The sequence below is a fragment of the Mus caroli genome, unplaced genomic scaffold (assembly GCF_978045245.1).
Source record: "Mus caroli unplaced genomic scaffold, Mus_caroli_1 scaffold_18, whole genome shotgun sequence".
Taxonomy (NCBI): domain Eukaryota; kingdom Metazoa; phylum Chordata; class Mammalia; order Rodentia; family Muridae; genus Mus; species Mus caroli.
The window spans coordinates 67684805-67704182 of record NW_028227273.1 but is presented as its reverse complement, the minus strand read 5'-3'; the positions used below and the strand labels follow the sequence as shown (position 1 = coordinate 67704182).

The 19378-nt window shown below is 46.3% G+C and overlaps 1 protein-coding gene across 1 annotated transcript; it reads right to left on the bottom strand.

Annotated features, from left to right (window-relative positions):
* Positions 1–752: 752 nt before the first annotated feature.
* On the bottom strand, positions 753–1471 carry LOC110312398 (hemoglobin subunit alpha-like). The gene is made up of 3 exons (XM_021185958.2): positions 1380–1471; positions 1070–1274; positions 753–922 (listed from the first exon to the last, which is right to left on the bottom strand). Exons 1-3 carry the CDS (start codon positions 1469–1471, stop codon positions 794–796), a joined length of 426 nt encoding a protein of 141 aa, XP_021041617.1. The 3' UTR covers positions 753–793.
* Between the last annotated feature and the right edge of the window lie 17907 nt (positions 1472–19378).

Genomic DNA, 19378 nt, shown 5'->3' with positions numbered 1-19378 from the left:
CTGCCCAGAATACGAAGAACCCTGATGTAGTTCTTGGCTGGATTCATTACCACCAAGGTTTGTTTTTGTCTCTTGTCTTTTGAGACAGAGTATCACTGTATAGCCCTAAACTCACTGTATGGCCTACAAACCCGAGGATTTATATGAAGGCTGTGTGTATATTGGTGCTAAACCTGATAAACCAGGGCCTGCTGTGCAGGGTGGATTTACATCTAAGGAAGCATTTGGTTAGCCTTCCATCTCTGAATGAAATGAAAGGTAGCAGTGGGGAGAGAAAATGGCATTCCAGCAAGTTCATGTTGAAGGCTGATGTGATACCAAGGGTAGGAGTGAACCAAACATGGTTGTCCAGAAACCTCAGGAAAAGGACCAGTTGGCCTTCTCTTTCCTCCTTTACTGTTTGGCCTTCCTCAGCATAGGGACCCAGGCAAGGAATGTGTCCCCCTAGAATGTAGGGCGTACAAAAATGGTCTTCAGCATGTTGTGGCCCATTTGGGGTCTTAAGGTATCCTGCATATCAGGTATTTGCAGTTGCTAATAATAGTTATGAAGAGGCAACAAAATAAACATGATTGGGTGTCACTACAACCATATTAAAAGGTAGCAGCATTAGGAAAATTGAGAGTCACTGCTTAGAGCCTAGAGGTGTACCCACACTAAACATGACACCTTTGCAGAGGCAGAGAACCGGGCATACAGGCTTCTTACCCAGGCTTTATTCAAAGGCCAAGAGGTACAGATGCAAGGGAGGGAAGAAGGGCCTGGCCAGAAGGTAGGGCCAGCAGGAGGTAGCTTAACGGTACTTGGAGGTCAGCACGCTGCTCACAGAGGCAAGGAATTTGTCCAGAGAGGCATGTACCGCAGGGGTGAAATCAGCAGGGTGGTGGATAGCCAAGGTCACCAGCAGGCAGTGGCTCAGGAGCTGTGGAGACAGGAAGGGTCAGTGCATAGTAGACACCTGGGGCCTTGGCTCCTCTTCCTGGAAGCACTATGTTCCCTGCCCTAGGCACGAGGACCACAAGCCCTCCATAGGGGTCCCAGATGCCTCCTGCAAGGTGCTAGCAAATACCTTGAAGTTGGCGGGATCCACACGCAGCTTGTGGGCATGCAGGTCACTCAGAGTGGACAGGGCACCGGGAAGGTCATCGACATGGTTTACAGCATCAGTCAGCGCATCCATTAACTTCTTGCCGTGAGCCTGGACCTGGGGGGAGCGCTGGCTTACATCAAAGTGAGGGAAGTAGGTCTTGGTGGTGGGGAAGCTCTCAAACAACCTGTGAGAAAGAGAAGTTGAGGTCACAGGAAATCAGGAGCTGCCCACTGAGTCCCAGGTCTGTTGGGGATCCTGTAATCTATACAGAACAGGGCCCTGATCTCACCTTCCTATGGCTTCTGCGCCATAGTCAGAACGACCAGCAATCTTGTCCCAGATAGTCCTGAGGTTGGCTTTGTCTTCCTGAGAGATCACCATGGTTTCTTCTTGCGTCTATCAGAATCAGAAGTTTGCTGGACCTGAAACAAGCAGCACTTATATGCCTGCAGGTCTTGGGACACGCCCTTTGGGCGGTCCTCATTGGCTGGCCTGTGTTCTGCCTGTCCTCAAGAGTCTGGGGTTGGGGATCTGCCTCTGGGTGCAGGGAATCCTCATCACTTGACTGTATGCCTCATGTTCTTTGCATGTCTCCAGCAAGTGGAGTTGGGGAAGAAGTTAGGATCTCCCTGTCTTGGGCAGAAAAAGAAGTCGCTCAAACCAAACTAAACAATACCCATTTTTACACACTTCTTCATAACCTACACCCTACTTACAAGCCTGAGACCTAGGCTTCACCCTGGCTCTGAGAATAAGATGCTAGAAACCCAGGGAGGATCTCTCTCCTTGACCTTTCTCCCTTCTCTTCCTCTTTGTCCACTCTTTCCTCCCTGGCTCCTGCTTTCTTGTCTTTTCCCTCTTTCGCCTTGTCCTCCTCTAGCGTGAGCAGGTCTTGCTCTAGTTTCCAGGCTGGCCTGGAATCTCCTAGCTCAGCTTTCTGGGTCCAGGGAACTGCAGGAGCAGGGCGCCAGACTCCTCCTTCAGACTTGCATATTAGGTGTCGAGAGCTACAATGGATCAATAAGGAAATGCTCTGAGCTGGTTTTGGTGACACATATGGGGAGCTTGAGGGCCAGGCAGAGTAAGGCAGGAGGATTGCTTGAGGCCAGGAGTTTAAGGTCAGCCTCTGTAATGAGAGACCCACAGGTTTATAACAGAAGCAAAGAATTACACAGAAGCTGGGGTGTAAGTGAATAGCAGAATGTTCACTTTGCATGAGGAAGGTTCTGCCTTCAGTCCTCAGCACTGCAAAAATGAAAAGAGAGTAAGAGAAATAGATAACACAAAGAACTGAGATTAAAAAAAAATGTGTCTGGGGAATCAAAAAGGCTATCCTTTCATTTTCTCTCTCTCTCTCTCTCTCTCTCTCTCTCTCTCTCTCTCTCTCTCTCTCTCTCTCTCTCTCTCTCTCTCTTTTTCTCTTTCACTCCCCATGCACTCATATCTTTTCTTCCTCTTATGTGTGGACAGTTGTCCTGCTGGGATCTATGTTGTATGCTCTTCTCAACTGCAGCTTCAGAAAGGTCCCTGGGACAAGATAATATGACTAGGCTCTGTTGGCATGTCAAGGACACAGACAAATCAGGTATATATACACGTTACTCATACTAAGAGGTGCAGGTGCCCACCCAGACGTAGGGCATGGCAGGGGCCAAGAGAATGAGGGCTGTGTTTCAAGTCTAAGGTTTATGGTACCTGGAGGTTAGCATTGTCTTCACAGCAGCAAAAAGCTTGTCTGTGGAGGTGTGAACCTCAGGGTGGATAAATCCGGTTGTAACTTGGTCATGCTTACTGGCATGCTTGGCTCAGGAACTATGGGACAAGGAAACAGGTCAGTGGCTGTACACACCACAGGAGGTTCTCTCATATTAGGTGAAGGACCAACAATACCTCAGCTCCCAGGTCACACCCCTGCACAGCCAGCAGACACCTCAGGGTTGATGGGGTCCTCATGCAGCGCCTTGACATGAGGAAACTCTGGGCTGACATGACAGTGCAAATGTTATCTAGGTGGCCTGCTCAGTTTTGAATGTATATGGCACCTCTTGCCTTGGGCTGCTCCCTGGGCAGAAAAGGACTCATGTCTTAGTTAAGGAAGTAGGTCTTGTAGGAGGTAAAACTGTGGAGTGTCTTCAGGAAGAATAAAGTTCAGAGGCAGAGGCTGGATGAGGGAAGGGCAGCTTTGCCCTCTGGAGCCTGGGCAGGGCAGAAAGGTTCCCTTGCCTCTCCAGGGCTTCTGTGCTAACATAGGTACTGTTTGTCCTGATCAGGACTTACCTTCATTAGTAAGTGCCCTAGTAGGCTCATTATTAGAGAGGGTTTCAGAACCAGATTGCTGGATGCACACTGTACTGGGCAATTTATCTCTAGGTAGGGTGGGCATGTGTGAGGGGTCAACTCTCAACTTGACCACCAGCCTTGGCTGCCTCCAGCTTACAATGCAGGGTAGTGGCCATGGTGAGCTGACATCACCTTGTACACTGACCCCAGCCTTTGGTTCAGATGGTTCATCCTCTTTTCTACTCCTGTTCCCCTGAGAGAGACAGGTGTCTGGTAAGAAAGGTGTTGTCATTGTCTGGGGGTACAGAGGCTTAGCGTTTGGCGCAACTGTTCCACCTCACACCTTATTCTCTGCATGCTGTCTAGGCAACCCTCAAATGCAGGCTTCATCCTGCCTATGAGATCAAGAAGGATAAGATACTGGGAACGTAGAACAATTGCTGGCCATGGCTCGGGTAGTTGTTTTGGGTGCTCCTTGTGCGTGGAGTTTCTGGGGTTGGGGCTCCACTCTCTTTGTATTCTGTTTGAGTCTCTCCTGTTTGAGATTCTTACACGGAGTCTTAGTCTTAAGAATCTTGATCATAAAGCAGGCAAATAATCCTCCTCCTCATATTCTCCTTTCCCTCCTCCTCCTCACTCTTCTCTCCTTTCTTCTCCCTATTTCTCCTGCACTCTTTACTCTCCTCCTCTCCTGTCCACCACCCTCCATTCTCCCTTTCTCTTGTCTTCCCTTCTTTCAACCCTCCTTCCCTTTAGGCTCATCTTTGTTTACACTTAGTGAAGGCATTGGGTTCATTCCCAACGTTTACTTCTGCCTTTTCTGGGTAGAGAGATATGACAGAGAGACTCTTCCCATTGATAACACAAAAGGGTGTGAAATGTTTTCCTACACAGAAAGATCTGGCCGCAGCGATTGCTCCACACTGAAGGATGCTTGCTGCCCTTCCTGAGTGCCTGAGTTTGGTTCCATGCACTCAAGTGAGCAGGATGAGAACTACTTGTAACAGCAGCTCCATCACTGGGAATTTGACACCCACTTGTGCCCTTCGAGGAAACACACACACTCACACATACACACACATACAGGAACGCACACACCCCATGTATAAGTAGAAACATGTATACTCATAATTGAAAACTACTAAAGGTGAGTCTGTTTTATGAAAGACACCGACAGGGACTTACTGGCTTAGACTTCCCAGTACCCACTTGCATACTCACAGTTTCCTGTAACTTCAGGTCAGTTGGATCCATGCCTCCTTCTGTCTTCCAAAGTCATAAACACAGAGAGTCACAGATATCCATGCAGCCAAACACCCACAAGTGTAAGGTAAAATGAAAGAGATGAAAATCTACATTCAAAGCCCCCTTTAATCTGTGTCTTGTGGCACAAGTACAGGGTGATCCTAGCACTGAGGAGGCAGTTGCAAAAGGATGTCTGTGAGTTCAGGACCATCCAGGCCTACATATCGAAATCCAGGCTAGCAGGCTGACTCTGCCTAAACCACCTCAGACAAAAATCCCCTTTAATACATTCCAAGTCTGAGGGCTGGAGAGGTGGCTCAGTGGTTAAGAAGAACTGACTGCTCTTCCAGAAGTCCTCTGTTCAATTATAGGAATCACATGGTAGCTCACAACCATCTCTATTGGTACCTGATGCCCTCTTCTGGTGTGTCTGAAGACAGCTACAGAGTACTTACATACTTAAAATATATAAAAAATTCTTAAAATGAATAAATTCTAACTCTGCTTCAAAAATACATTCTTCTCAGAGCATTGAGAAGTAAGTGGATGAGAAATATTATCTGCCTAGATCATAGGTCAAATTCCTTAGGGGACAATGACCTTATGAGTGCCTATTATATATTTCAATGCTGACAGCAATGATAAAATCCCGGTGAGTATATTATCAGTACACCGAGGATTGTGTTCTTATTTATTTGTGTGTGTACATGTGACTATGCTAGAGCTCCTATGTTCTGGAACTAGAGGTATGTGGCACAAAGCCCTGTGCATTTTGGCTGTCTTTGATGTGTAAAACTCAGTGACATCACGGTCTTTCACTACCTTGTGCAGTCTTCACTAATACCCATTTCCAGAAGGTTTACTCACTGAAATAGAATCTCTAGCCCAGTAGTCATAACCATCTGTCCTAATCAGGGTTTCAATTTCTGGACAAAACATCATGACCAAGACCCAAGTTTGGGAGGAAAGGATTTATTCAATTTACATTTCCATATTGCTGTTCATCACTGGAAGAAGTCAGGACTGGAACTCAAGCAAGTCAGGGAGCAGGAGCTGATGCAGAGGCCATGGAGGAATGTTCTTCACCGGCTTTCTCAGACTGCTCTCTTATAGAACCCAAGACTACCAGCCCAGAGATGGTCCCACCCACAAGGGGCCTTTCCCCCTTGAACACTAATTGAGAAAATGCCTTACAGTTGGATCTCATGGAGGTATTTCCTCAACTGAAGCTCCTTACTATGTGATAACTCCAGTTGTGTCAAGTTTCACAAAACTAGCCAGTACAATTGACCCCTTGGAAACTTGACACACAAACACATCATTGGTAAGCCTCAACCCTTAGTTTCTTATTCATCCCCAAGATCTAAATAACTTTAAAAGTCCCACAGTCTTTTCAAATTCTTAAAATTTCAATCTCTCTTAAAATCCAAAGTCTTTACAATTAAAAGTCTCTTAACTGTTGGCTTCACTAAAGAAAAAACTTCCTTCAAGAAGGAAAAAACACCAGGACACAGTTCTCCAACCATCCAATGTCTGGGATCCAACTCCGGTCTTCTGGGCTCCTCCAAGAGCTTGGGTCACTTCTCCTGCCATGTCCTTTGTAGCACACGGGTTGTACTCTAGGCTCCAGATGCCTGTACTCCACTGCTGCTGCTCTTGGTGGTCATCTCATGGTACTGGCATCTCCAAAACACTGCATGACACCTTCAGTCCTGGGCTCTCAACTGCAAATGAGGCTGCTCCTTCACCAATCGCCTCCATGGCCTCTCCCAATGCCGAGCCTCAGCTGTTCTGCGTGACCCCTTCATGCTTTCAAAACCAGTACCACCTGGGTGACTCTTACACATTACCAAGTCCAGCCACAGCACAAGGTACAACGTTGGCTATCTCTGGAACACAGCCTCTGTGCTCTCAAAAAAAGAAAAAAAAAAAAAAAAAAAACACTTCCCAGAAGATATCAACTCAGTGATGCTGGTCTCTTCTTAATCACCACTAATTTCTTAGCTCCAGCTAACCAGCATCAATAGTCCCAGTAATGCAAAGGTTTCACTCTTGTCGTTCTGGTATCTTGTTAATCACAGCTGATTCTTCAGCCCCAGCTAACCAGAACCACAGAACCTTCACAATCAAACTAGCAATGGCTCTGAAAAGAGTCTGTAATCTTCCCTATGAAATTTCACAAGCCAGGCCTCCATCTTCTGCACTGTTCTCAACATTGTCTTCCAAGCTCCTATACAACACCTCAAAGAGTTCTTAACAGTGAATGTTCTTCTGGCACAAATTTCCAAAGTCCTTCCACAGTCCTCCCCAAAATATGGTCAGGCTGTCACCGGAATACCCCACTCCTGGTACCAATTTATCTTAGTCAGGGTTTCAATTCCCGGACAAAACATCATGACCAAGAAGCAAGTTGGGGAGGAAAGGATTTATTCAGCTTACATTTCCACATTGCTGTTCATCACTGGAAGAAGTCAGGACTGCAACTCAGGCAGGTCAGGGAGCAGGAGCTGATGCAGAGGCCATGGAGGAATGTTCTTCACCGGCTTTCTCAGACTGCTCTCTTATAGAACCCAAGACTACCAGCCCAGAGATGGTCCCACCCACAAGGGGCCTTTCCCCCTTGATCACTAATTGAGAAAATGCCTTACAGTTGGATCTCATGGAGGCATTTCCTCAACTGAAGCTCCTTTCTGTGTGATAACTCCAGCTGTGTCAAGTTGACAGAAAACAAGCCAGTACAAAGTCAAAGCCCTACCTAAAGGTTCTGTGAACCAGGAGTATGCTTGCCATCCCCATTGATTTGCCCATGCACTGTATAGATGTGTAGATGAAGCCATGCACTGTTCATGCACCTTTGTTCTGGTGTTGGTTTCTTCCACAGGCCAGGTTTTTTTTTTTTTTTTTTTTTTTTTTTTTTTTTTTAAGGCTCAGACACCTTGTGTAAGAAATTCACTCTTTGCTGTCAAGTATGTTCCTCATACTAAGAGGTGCAGGTGCCCAACCAGATATATGGCATGGCCAGGAGCCAAGAGAATGAGGGCTATGTTACTAGTCTGAGGTTTATGGTACCTGGAGGTTAGCATTGTCTTCACAGCAGCAAAAAGCTTGTCTGTGTAGGTGTGAACCTCAGGGTGGTTAAATCTGGTTGTAACTTGGTCATGCTTACTGGCATGCTTGGCTCAGTAACTATGGGGAAAGAACCATAGGTTAGTGGCTGCACACACCACAGGAGGTTCTATCATATTAGGTGAAGGACCAACAATACCTCAGCTCCCAGGTCACGCCCCTGCACAGCCAGCAGTCACCTCAGGGTTGATGGAGTCCTCATGCAGCGCCTTGACATGAAGAAACTCTGGGTTGACATGACAGTGCAAATGTTATCTAGGTGGCCTGCCGAGTTTTTGAATGTATATGACACCTCTTGCCTTGGTCTGCTACCTGGGCAGAGAGGGACTCCTGTAATAGGTAAGGAAGTAGGTCTTGTAGGGGGCAAAACTGTGGAGTGTCTTCAGGAAGAATAAAGTTCAGAGGCAGAGGCTGGATGAGGGAAGGGCAGCTTTGCTCTCTGGAGCCTGGGCAGGGCAGACAGGTTCCCTTGCCTCTCCAGGGCTTCTGTGCTAACATAGGTACTGTTTGTCCTGATCAGGACTTACCTTCATTAGTAAGTGCCCTAGTGGGCTCATTATTAGAGAGGGATTCAGAACCAGATTGCTGGATGCACACTGTACTGGGCAATTTATCTCTAAGTAGGGCGGGCATGTGTGAAGAAACCAACTCTCAGCTTGACCACCATCCTTGGCTGCCTCCAGCTTACACTGCAGTGTTATGGCCATGGTGAGCTGTCATTGTCTGGGGGTACAGAGAGTCATCGTTTGGCACAACTGTTCCACTTCACACCTTATTCTCTGCCAGTGTACTGTGCAAACCCCAATTGCAGGCTTCATACTGGCTCTGAGGTCAAGAAGGATATAATGCTGGGGACTTAGAGGAATGGTTGGCCCTGGCTGGGCCAGTCTTTCTGGGCAATCCTTGGGGGTGGAGTTTCGGGGGGGGGGCTCTCCTCTCACTGTATACTGTTTGAGTCTCTCCTCTTTGAGATTCTTACAAGGAGTCTTAGTCTTAAGGATCTTGAGTCATAGAGCAGCCAAATTTCTCTCCTTCTCACCCCTTCCTTTCCCTCCTCACTCTGTCTCCTTTCTTCTCCCTATTTCTCCTGCACTCTTTACTCTCCTCTCCTGTCCACCACCCTCCATCCTCCCTTTCTCTCCACCTTCCTTCTTTTAACCCTCCCCTTCAGAGTCATCTTTGTTAAACTTAGGGAAGGCATTGGGTCACAACGTTTACTTCTGCTTTTTCTGGGTAGAGAGATATGACAGAGAGACTCTTCCTATTGATAACACAAAAGGGTGTGAAATGTTTTCCTACACAGAAAGAAAAAGGATCTGGCTGCAGAGATGGCTCCGCACTGAAGGATGCTTGCTGCCCTTCCCGAGGGCCTGAGCTTGGTTCCCTGCACTCAAGTGAGCTGGATCAGAACTACTTGTAACAGCAGCTCCAGCACGGGGATTTGATACCCACTTGTGCCCTTTGTGTAAACACACACATACACACACAGACACACAAACACACACACACACCCCAGGTATAAGTAGAAACAGGATAACTCGTAATTCAAAACTAATGAAAGTGATGTAAATCTACATTCAAATCCCCCTTTAATCTGTGTCTTGTGGCACAGGTACAGGGTGATCCTAGCACTGAGGAGGCAGTTGCAAAAGGATGTCTGTGAGTTCAGGACCATCCAGGCCTACATATCGAATTCCAGGCCAGCAGGCTGACTCTGCCTAAACCACCTCAGACAAAAATCCCCTTTAATACATTCCAACTCTGAGGGCTGGATAGGTGGCTCAGTGGTAAAGAAGACTGACTGCTCTTCCAGAAGTCCTCTGTTCAATTACAGGAATCACATGGTGGCTCACAACCATCTCTATTGGTACCTGATGCCCTCTTCTGGCATGTCTGAAGAAAGCTACATGTACTTACATACTTAAAATATATAAATAATTCTTAAAATGAATAAATTCTAACTCTGTTTCAAAAATACATTCTTCTCAGAGCCTTGCGATTTAAGTGGATAAAAAATATTATCTGCCTGGATCATAGGGCAAATTCCTTAGGGGACAAATACCTTATGAGTGCCTATTATATATTTCAATGCTGACAGCAATGATAAAATCTCGGTGAGTGCCGGGCAGTGGTTTCGCATGCCTTTAATCCCAGCACTTGGGAGGCAAAGGCAGGCAGATTTCGGTATTCAAGGCCTGCCTGGTCACCAGAGTGAGTTCCAGGACAGCCAGGGCTACACAGAGAAGCCCTGTCTCAGAAAAACAAAAACAAAACAAAAACAACAACAACAACAACAACAAAATCTTGGTGAGTATATTATCAGTAGACCGAGGATTCTGTTCTTAATTATTTGTGTGTGTACGTGTGACTATGCTAGAGCTCCTATGTTCTGGAACTCAAGGTATGTGGCACAAAGCCCTGTGCATTTTAGCTGTCTTTGATGTGTACAACTCAGTGACATCACGTTTTCCCACTACCCTGTGCATTCTTCACTAATACCCATTTCCAGAAGGTTTACTCACTGAAATAGAACCTCTAGCCCACGAGTCATAACCATCTGTCTTAACCGGGTTTAATTTGTCCGGGTTTAAATTCCCGGACAAAACATCATGACCAAGAAGCAAGTTGGGGAGGAAAGAATTTATTCAGCTTACATTTCCATATTGCTGTTCATCACTGGAAGAAGTCAGGACTGCAACTCAAGTAGGTCAGGGAGCAGGAGCTGATGCAGAGGACATGGAGGAATGTTCTTCACCGGCTTAATCAGCCTGCTCTCTTATAGAACCCAAGACTACCAGCCCAGAGATGGTCCCACCTACAAGTGGCCTTCCCCCTTGATCACTAATTGAGAAAATGCCTTACAGTTGGATCTCATGGAAGCATTTCCTCAACTGAAGCTCGTTTCTATGTGATAACTCCAGTTGTGTCAAGTTGTCACAAAACTAGCCAGTACAATTGACCCCTTGGAAACTTGACACACAAACACATCACTGGTAAGCCTCAACCCTTAGTTTCTTATTCATCCCCAAGATCTAAAAAACTTTAAAAGTCCCACAGTCTTTACAAATTCTTAAAATTTCAATCTCTCTTAAAATCCAAAGTCTTTACAATTAAAAGTCTCTTAACTGTTGGCTTCATTAAGAAAAAACTTCCTTCAAGAGGGAAAAACATCAGGGCACAGTTCTCCAACCATCCAATGTCTGGGATCCAACTCACGATCTTCTGGGCTCCTCCAAGGGCTTGGGTCACATCTCCAGCCATGCCCTTTGTAGCACACGGGTCGTACTCTAGGCTCGAGATGCCTGTACTCCACCACTGCTTGGTGTTCATCTCATGGTACTGGCATCTCCAAAACACTGCATGACACCTTCAGTCCTGGGCTCTCAACTGCAACTGAGGCTGCTCCTTCCGCAATGGCCTCCATGGCCTCTACCAGTGCAGAGCCTCAGCTGTTGTGCGTGACCCCTTCATGCCTTCAAAACCAGTATCACCTGGGTGACTCTTACACATTACCAAGTCCAGCCACAGCACAAGGTACAACGTTGGCTATCTCTGGAAAACAGCCTCTGTGCTCTTAAAAAAAAAAAAAACAAAAAAACAAAAAAACCTCCCCAGAAGATGTCAACTCAGTGATGCTGGTCTCTTCTTAATCACCGCTAATTTCTTAGCCCCAGCTAACCAGCATCAATAGTTCCAGTAATGCAAAGGTTTCACTCTTGTCGTTCTGGTATCTTGTTAATCACAGCTGATTCTTCAGCCCCAGCTAACCAGAACCACAGAACCTTCACAATCAAACTAGCAATGGCTCTGAAAAGAGTCTGTAATCTTCCATCTGAAATTTCACAAGCCAGGCCTCCATCTTCTGCACTGTTATCAACATTGTCTTTCAAGCTCCTACACAACATCTCACAGAGTTCTTAACAGCAAATGATCTTCTGGCACAAAGTTCCAAAGTCCTTCCTTAGTCCTCCCCAAAACATGGTCAGGCTGTCACAGGAATACCCCACTCCTGATACCAATATATCTTATTCGGGTTTCTATTTCTGGACCAAACATCATGACCAAGAAGCAAGTTGGGGAGGAAAGGATTTATTCAGTTTACATTTCTATATTGCTGTTCATCACTGGAAGAAGTCAGGACTGCAACTCAATCAGGTCAGGAAGCAGGAGCTGATGCAGAGGCCATGGAGGAATGTTCTTCACCGGCTTTCTCAGACTGCTCTCTTATAGAACCCAAGACTACTAGGCCAGAGATGGTCCCACCCACAAAGGGCCTTTCCCCCTTGATCACTAATTGAGAAAATGCCTTACAGTTGGATCTCATGGAAGCATTTCCTCAACTGAAGCTCCTTTCTCTTTTATAACTCTAGCTGTGTCAAGTTGACAGAAAACAAGCCAGTACAAAGTCCAAGCCCTACCCGAAGGTTCTGTGAACCAGGAGGCTGCTTGCCATCACCATTGATTTGCCCATGCACTGTATAGATGTGTTGATGAAGCCATGCACTGTTCACGCACCTTTGTTCTGTTGTTGGTTTCTTCCACATGACAGTTTTTTTTTTTTTTAAGGCTCAGACACCTTGTGTACGAAATTCATTCTTTGCTGTCAATTATGTTACACATACGAAGAGGTGCAGGTGCCCAACCAGACATAGGGCATGGCCAGGAGCCAAGAGAATGAGGGATGTGTTATAAGTCAGAGGTTTATGGTACCTGGAAGTTAGCATTTTCTTCACAGCAGCAAAATTTTGTCTGTGGAGGTGTGAACCTCAGGGTGGATATATCCGGTTGTAACTTGGTCATGCTTACTGGCATGCTTGGCTCAGGAACTATGGGGAAAGGAACCATAGGTCAGTGGCTGTACACACCACAGGAGGTTCTCTCATATTAGGTGAAAGACCAACAATACTTCAGCTCCCAGGTCACACACCTGCATAGCCAGCAGTTACCTCAGGTGTGATGGCTTCCTCATGCAGCGCCTTGAAATGAGGAAACTCTTGGCTGACATGACAGTGCAAATGTTATCTAGGTGGCCTTCCCAGTTGTTGAATGTATATGGCACCTCTTGCCTTGGGCTGCTACCAGGACAGAGAGGGACTCATGTCTTAGTTAAGGAAGTAGGTCTTGTAGGAGGCAAAACTGTGGAGTGTCTTCAGGAAGAATAAAGTTCAGAGGCAGAGGCTGGATGAGGGAAGGGCAGCTTTGCCCTCTGGAGCCTGGGCAGGGCAGAAAGGTTCCCTTGCCTCTCCAGGGCTTCTGTGCTAACATAGGTACTGTTTGTCCTGATCAGGACTTACCTTCATTAGTAAGTGCCCTAGTAGGCTCATTATTAGAGAGGGTTTCAGAACCAGATTGCTGGATGCACAGAGTACTGAGCAATTTATCTCTAGGTAGGGTGGGCAATTGTGAAGGGATCAACTCTCAACTTGACCACCATCCTTGGCTGCCTCTAGCTTACACTGCAGGGTAGTGTCCATGGTGAGCTGACATCACCTTGTTCACTGACCCCAGCCTTAGGTTCAGAAGGTTCATCCTCTTTTCTGCTCCTGTTCTCCTGAGAGAGACAGGTGTCTGGTAAGAAAGGTGGTGTCATTGTCTGGGGGTACAGAGGGTCATCGTTTGGCACAACTGTTCCACTTCACACCTTATTCTCTGCCTGCGGTCTATGCAACCCCAAACTGCAGCCTTCATCCTGGCTCTGAGGTCAAGAAGGATATAATGCTGGGGACTTAGAGGAATGGTTGGCTCTGGCTGGGGTAGTCTTTGTGGACGCTCCTTGGGGGTGGAGTTTCAGGGGTGGGCTCCATTCTCTCTGTATACTGTTTGAGTCTCTCCTCTTTGAAATTCTTACATGGAGTCTTTGTCTTAAGGATCTAGAGTCATAGAGCAGCCAAATTCCCCTTCTTCTCACCCTCTCCTTTCCCTCCTCACTCTTCTCTCCTTTCTTCTCCCTATTTCTCCTGCACTCTTTACTCTGCTCCTCTCCTGTCCACCACCCTCCATCCTCCCTTTCTCTCGACCTCCCTTCTTTTAACCCTCCCCTTCAGAGTCATCTTTGTTTACACTTAGTGAAGGCATTGGATTCATTCCCAACGTTTACTTCTGCCTTTTCTGGGTAGAGAGATATGACAGAGAGACTCTTCCCATTGATAACACAAAAGGGTGTGAGATGTTTTCCTACACAGAGAGATCTGGCCGCAGCTATTGCTCCACACTGAAGGATGCTTGCTGCCCTTCCTGAGTGCCTGAGTTTGGTTCCATGCACTCAAGTGAGCAGGATGAGAACTACTTGTAACAGCAGCTCCATCACTGGGGATTTGACACCCACTTGTGCCCTTCGAGGAAACACACACACTCACACATACACACACATACACAAACGCACACACCCCATGTATAATTAGGAACATGTATACTCATAATTGAAAACTACTAAAGGTGAGTCTGTTTTAAAGAAAGACATCGACAGGGACTTACTGGCTTAGACTTCCCAGTACCCACTTGCATGCTCACAGTTTCCTGTAACTTCAGGTCAGTTGGATCCATGCCTCCTTCTGTCTTCCAAAGTCATAAACACAGAGAGTCACAGATATCCATGCAGCCAAACACCCACAAGTGTAAGGTAAAATGAAAGAGATGAAAATCTACATTCAAAGCCCCCTTTAATCTGTGTCTTGTGGCACAAGTACAGGGTGATCCTAGCACTGAGGAGGCAGTTGCAAAAGGATGTCTGTGAATTCAGGACCATCCAGGCCTACATATCGAATTCCAGGCTAGCAGGCTGACTCTGCCTAAACCACCTCAGACAAAAATCCCCTTTAATACATTTCAACTCTGTGGGCTGGAGAGGTGACTCAGTGCTTAAGAAGACTGACTGCTCTTCCAGAAGTCCTCTGTTCAATTACAGGAATCACATGGTGGCTCACAACCATCTCTATTGGTACCTGATGCCCTCTTATGGTGTGTCTGAAGACAGCTACAGTGTACTTACATACTTAAAATATATAAAAAATTCTTAAAATGAATAAATTCTAACTCTGCTTCAAAAATACATTCTTCTCAGAGCATTGAGAAGTAAGTGGATGAGAAATATTATCTGCCTGGATCATAGGTCAAATTCCTTAGGGGACAATGACCTTATGAGTGCCTATTATATATTTCAATGCTGACAGCAATGATAAAATCCCGGTGATTATATTATCAGTACATTGGGCATTCTGTTCTTATTCATTTGTGTGTGTACATGTGACTATGCTAGAGCTCCTATGTTCTGGAACTTGAGGTATGTGGCAGAAAGCCCTGTGTATTTTAGCTGTCTTTGATGTGTACAACTCAGTGACATCACGTTCTTCCACTACCCTGTGCAGTCTTCACTAATACCCATTTCCAGAAGGTTTACTCACTGAAATAGAATCTCTAGCCCACTAGTCATAACCGTCTGTCTTAACCAGGGTTTCTATCCCCGGACAAAACATCATGACCAAGAAGCAAGTTGGGGAGGACAGAATTTATTCAGCTTACATTTCCATATTGCTGTTCATCACTGGAAGACGTCAGGACTGGAAGTCAAGAAGGTCAGGGAGCAGGAGCTGATGCAGAGGACATGGAGGAATGTTCTTCACCGGCTTTCTCAGACTGCTCTGTTATAGAACCCAAGACTACCAACCCAGAGATGGTCCCACCCACAAGGGTCCTTTCCCCTTTGATCACTAATTGAGAAAATGCCTTACAGTTGGATCTCATGGAGGTATTTCCTCAACTGAAGCTCCTTTCTATGTGATAACTCCAGCTGTGTCAAGTTGTCACAAAACTAGTCAGTACAATTGACCCCTTGGCAACTTGACACACAAACACATCATTGGTAAGCCTCAACCCTTAGTTTCTTTCTTTTTTTTTTGGTTTTTTGAGACAGGGTTTCTCTTTATAGCTCTGGCTGTCCTGGAGCTCACTTTGTAGACCAGGCTGGCCTCAACTCAGAAATCCGCCTGCCTCTGCCTCCCGAGTGCTGGGATTAAAGGCGTGCGCCACCACGCCCGGCTAACCCTTAGTTTCTTATTTCCCCAAGATCTAAATAACTTTAAAAGTCCCACAGTCTTTACAAATTCTTAAAATTTCAATCTCTCCTAAAATCCAAAGTCTTTACAATTAAAAGTCTCTTAACTGTTGGCTTCACTAAAGAAAAAACTTATTTCAAGAGGGAAAAACATCAGGGTACAGCTCTCCAACCATCCAATGTCTGGCATCCAACTCACGATCTTCTGGGCTCCTCCAAGGGCTGGGTCACTTCTCCATCTATGCCCTTTGTAGCACACGGGTCCTACTCTAGGCTCCAGATGGGTGTACTCCATTGCTGCTGCTCTTGGTGGTCATCTCATGGTACTGGCATCTCCAAAACACTGCATGACACCTTCAGTCCTGGGCTGTCAAACTGCAACTGAGGCTGCTCCTTCACCAATGGCCTCCATGGCCTCTCCCAATGCCAAGCCTCAGCTTTTCTGCGTGACCCCTTCATGCCTTCAAAACCAGTATCACCTGGGTGACTCTTACACATTACCAAGTCCAGCCACAGCACAAGGTACAAAGTTGGCTATCTCTGGAACACAGCCTCTGAGCTCTCAAATAAACACTTCCCAGAAGATGTCAACTCAATGATGCTGGTCTCATCTTAATCACTGCTAATTTCTTAGCTCCAGCTAACCAGCATCAATAGTCCCAGTAATGCAAAGGTTTCACTCTAGTGGTTCTGGTATCTTGTTAATCACAGTTGATTCTTCAGCCCCAGCTAACCAGAACCACAGAACCTTCACAATCAAACTAGCAATGGCTCTGAAAAGAGTCTGCAATCTTCCCTCTGAAATTTCACAAGCCAGGCCTCCATCTTCTGCAATGTTCTCAACATTGTCTTCCAAGCTCCTACACAACATCTCACAGAGTTCTTAACAGCAAATGATCTTCTGGCACAAAGTTCCAAAGTCCTTCCACAGTCCTCTCCAAAACATGGTCAGGCTGTCACAGGAATACCCCACTCTTGGTACCAATTTATCTTAGGGTTTCTATTCCTGGATAAAACATCATGACCAAGAAGCAAGTTGGGGAGGAAAGGATTTATTCAGCTTACATTTCCATATTGCTGTTCATTACTGGAAGAAGTCAGAACTGGAACTCAAGCAGGTCAGGGAGCAGGAGCTGATGCAGAGGCCATGGAGGCATGTTCTTCACCGGTTTCTCAGCCTGCTCTCTTATGGAACCCAAGTCTACCAGCCTAGAGATGATCCCACCCACAAGGGACCTTTTCCCCTTGATAACTAACTGAGAAAATGCCTTATAGTTAGATCTCAATGAGGCACTTCCTCAATTAAAGCTCCTTTCTCTGTGATAACTCGAGCTGTGTCAAGTTGACACAAAACTAGCCAGTACACTGTCCAAGCCCTACCCAAAGGACCTGTGAACCAGGAGGCTGCTTGCTGTCCCTATTGATTTGTCCATGCACTGTATAGATTTGTAGATGAAGCCATGCACTGTTCATGCACCTTTGTTATGGTGTTGGTTTCTTCCACAGGACAGGTTTTTTTTTTTTAAAGGCTCAGACACCTTGTGTAAGAAATTCACTCTTTGCTGTCAATTATGTTACTCATACTAAGAGGTGCAGGTGCCCAACCAGACATAGGGAATGGCCAGGAGCCAAGAGAACGAAGGCTGTGTTTCAAGTGTGAGGTTTATGGTACCTGGTGGTTAGCATTGTCTTCACAGCAGCAAAAAGCTTGTCTGTGGATATGTGAACCTCAGGGTGGATAAATCCGGTTGTAACTTGTTCATGGTACTGGCATGTTTGGTTCAGGAACTTGGGGAAAGGAAACATAGGTCAGTGGCTTACACACCACAGGAGGTTCTCTCATATTAGGTGAAGGACCAACAATACCTCAGATCCCAGGTCACGGCCCTGCACAGCCAGCACTCACCTCAGGGTTGATGGGGTCCTCATGCAGCACCTCGACAGGAGGAAACTCTTGGCTGACATGACAATGCAAATGTTATCTAGGTGGCCTTCCCAGTTGTTGAATGTATATGGCACCTCTTGCCTTGGGCTGCTACCTGGGCAGAGAGGGACTCATGTCTTAGTTAACGAAGTAGGTCTTGTAGGAGGCAAAACTGTGGATTGTCTTCAGGAAAAATAAAGTTCAGAGGCAGAGTCTGGATGAGGGAAGGGCAGCTTTGCCCTCTGGAGCCTGGGCAGGGCAGAAAGGGTCCCTTGCCTCTGCAGAGCTTCTGTGCTAACATAGGTACTGTTTGTACTGATCAGGACTTACCTTCATTAGTAAGTGCCCTAGTGGGCTCATTATTAGAGAGGGTTTCAGAACCAGATTGCTGGATGCACACTGTACTGGGCAATTTATCTCTAAGTAGGGTGGGCATGTGTGAGGGGTCAACTCTCAACTTGACCACCAGCCTTGGTTGCCTCCAGCTTACACTGCAGGGTAGTGTCCATGGTGAGCTGACATCACCTTGTTCATGACCCCAGCCTTTGGTTCAGATGGTTCATCCTCTTTTCTGCTCCTGTTCCCCTGAGAAAGACAGGTGTCTGGTAAGAAAGGTGATGTCATTGTCTGGGTGTACAGAGGCTTAGCGTTTGGCGCAACTGTTCCACCTCACACCTTATTCTCTGCATGCTGTCTAGGCAACCCTCAAATACAGGCTTCATCCTGCCTATGAGATCAAGAAGGTTAAGATACTGGGAACGTAGAACAATTGCTGGCCATGGCTTGGGTAGTTGTTTTGGGTGCTCCTTGTGTGTGGAGTTTCTGGGGTTGGAGCTCCACTCTCTTTGTATTCTGTTTGAGTCTCTCCTGTTTGAGATTCTTACATGGAGTCTTAGTCTTAAGAATCTTGATCATAAAGCAGCCAAATAATCCTCCTCCTCGTATTCTCTTTTCCCTCCTCCTCCTCACTCTTCACTCCTTTCTTTTCCCTATTTCTCCTGCACTCTTTATGATCCTCCTCTCCTGTCCACCACCCTCCATTCTCCCTTTCTCTTGTCTTCCATTCTTCCAACCCTCCATCCCTTTAGGCTCATCTTTGTTTACACTTAGTGAAGGCATTGGGTTCATTCCCAAGTTTTACTTCTGCCTTTTCTGGGTAGAGAGATATGACAGAGAGACTCTTCCCATTGATAACACAAAAGGGTGTGAAATGTTTTCCTACACAGAGAGATCTGGCCGCAGCGATTGCTCCACACTGAAGGATGCTTGCTGCCCTTCCTGAGTGCCTGAGTTTGGTTCCATGCACTCAAGTGAGCAGGATGAGAACTACTTGTAACAGCAGCTCCATCACTGGGGATTTGACACCCACTTGTGCCCTTCGAGGAAACACACACACTCACACATACACACACATACACGAAAGCACACACCCCATGTATAAGTAGAAACATGTATACTCATAATTGAAAACTACTAAAGGTGAGTCTGTTTTAATGAAAGACATCGACAGGGACTTACTGGCTTAGACTTCCCAGTACCTACTTGCATGCTCACAGTTTCCTGTAACTTCAGGTCAGTTGGATCCATGCCTCCTTCTGTCTTCCAAAGTCATAAACACAGAGAGTCACAGATATCCATGCAGCCAAACACCCACAAGTGTAAG

Coding starts and splice junctions, on each gene's coding strand:
- LOC110312398 (XM_021185958.2), bottom strand. CDS start 1,471: ATGGTGATCTCTCAGGAAGACAAAGCCAACCTCAGGACTATCTGGGAC. Junction 1,275..1,379: donor GGCGCAGAAGCCATAGGAAG/GTGAGATCAGGG, acceptor TCTTTCTCACAG/GTTGTTTGAGAGCTTCCCCA. Junction 923..1,069: donor TGGATCCCGCCAACTTCAAG/GTATTTGCTAGC, acceptor CTGTCTCCACAG/CTCCTGAGCCACTGCCTGCT.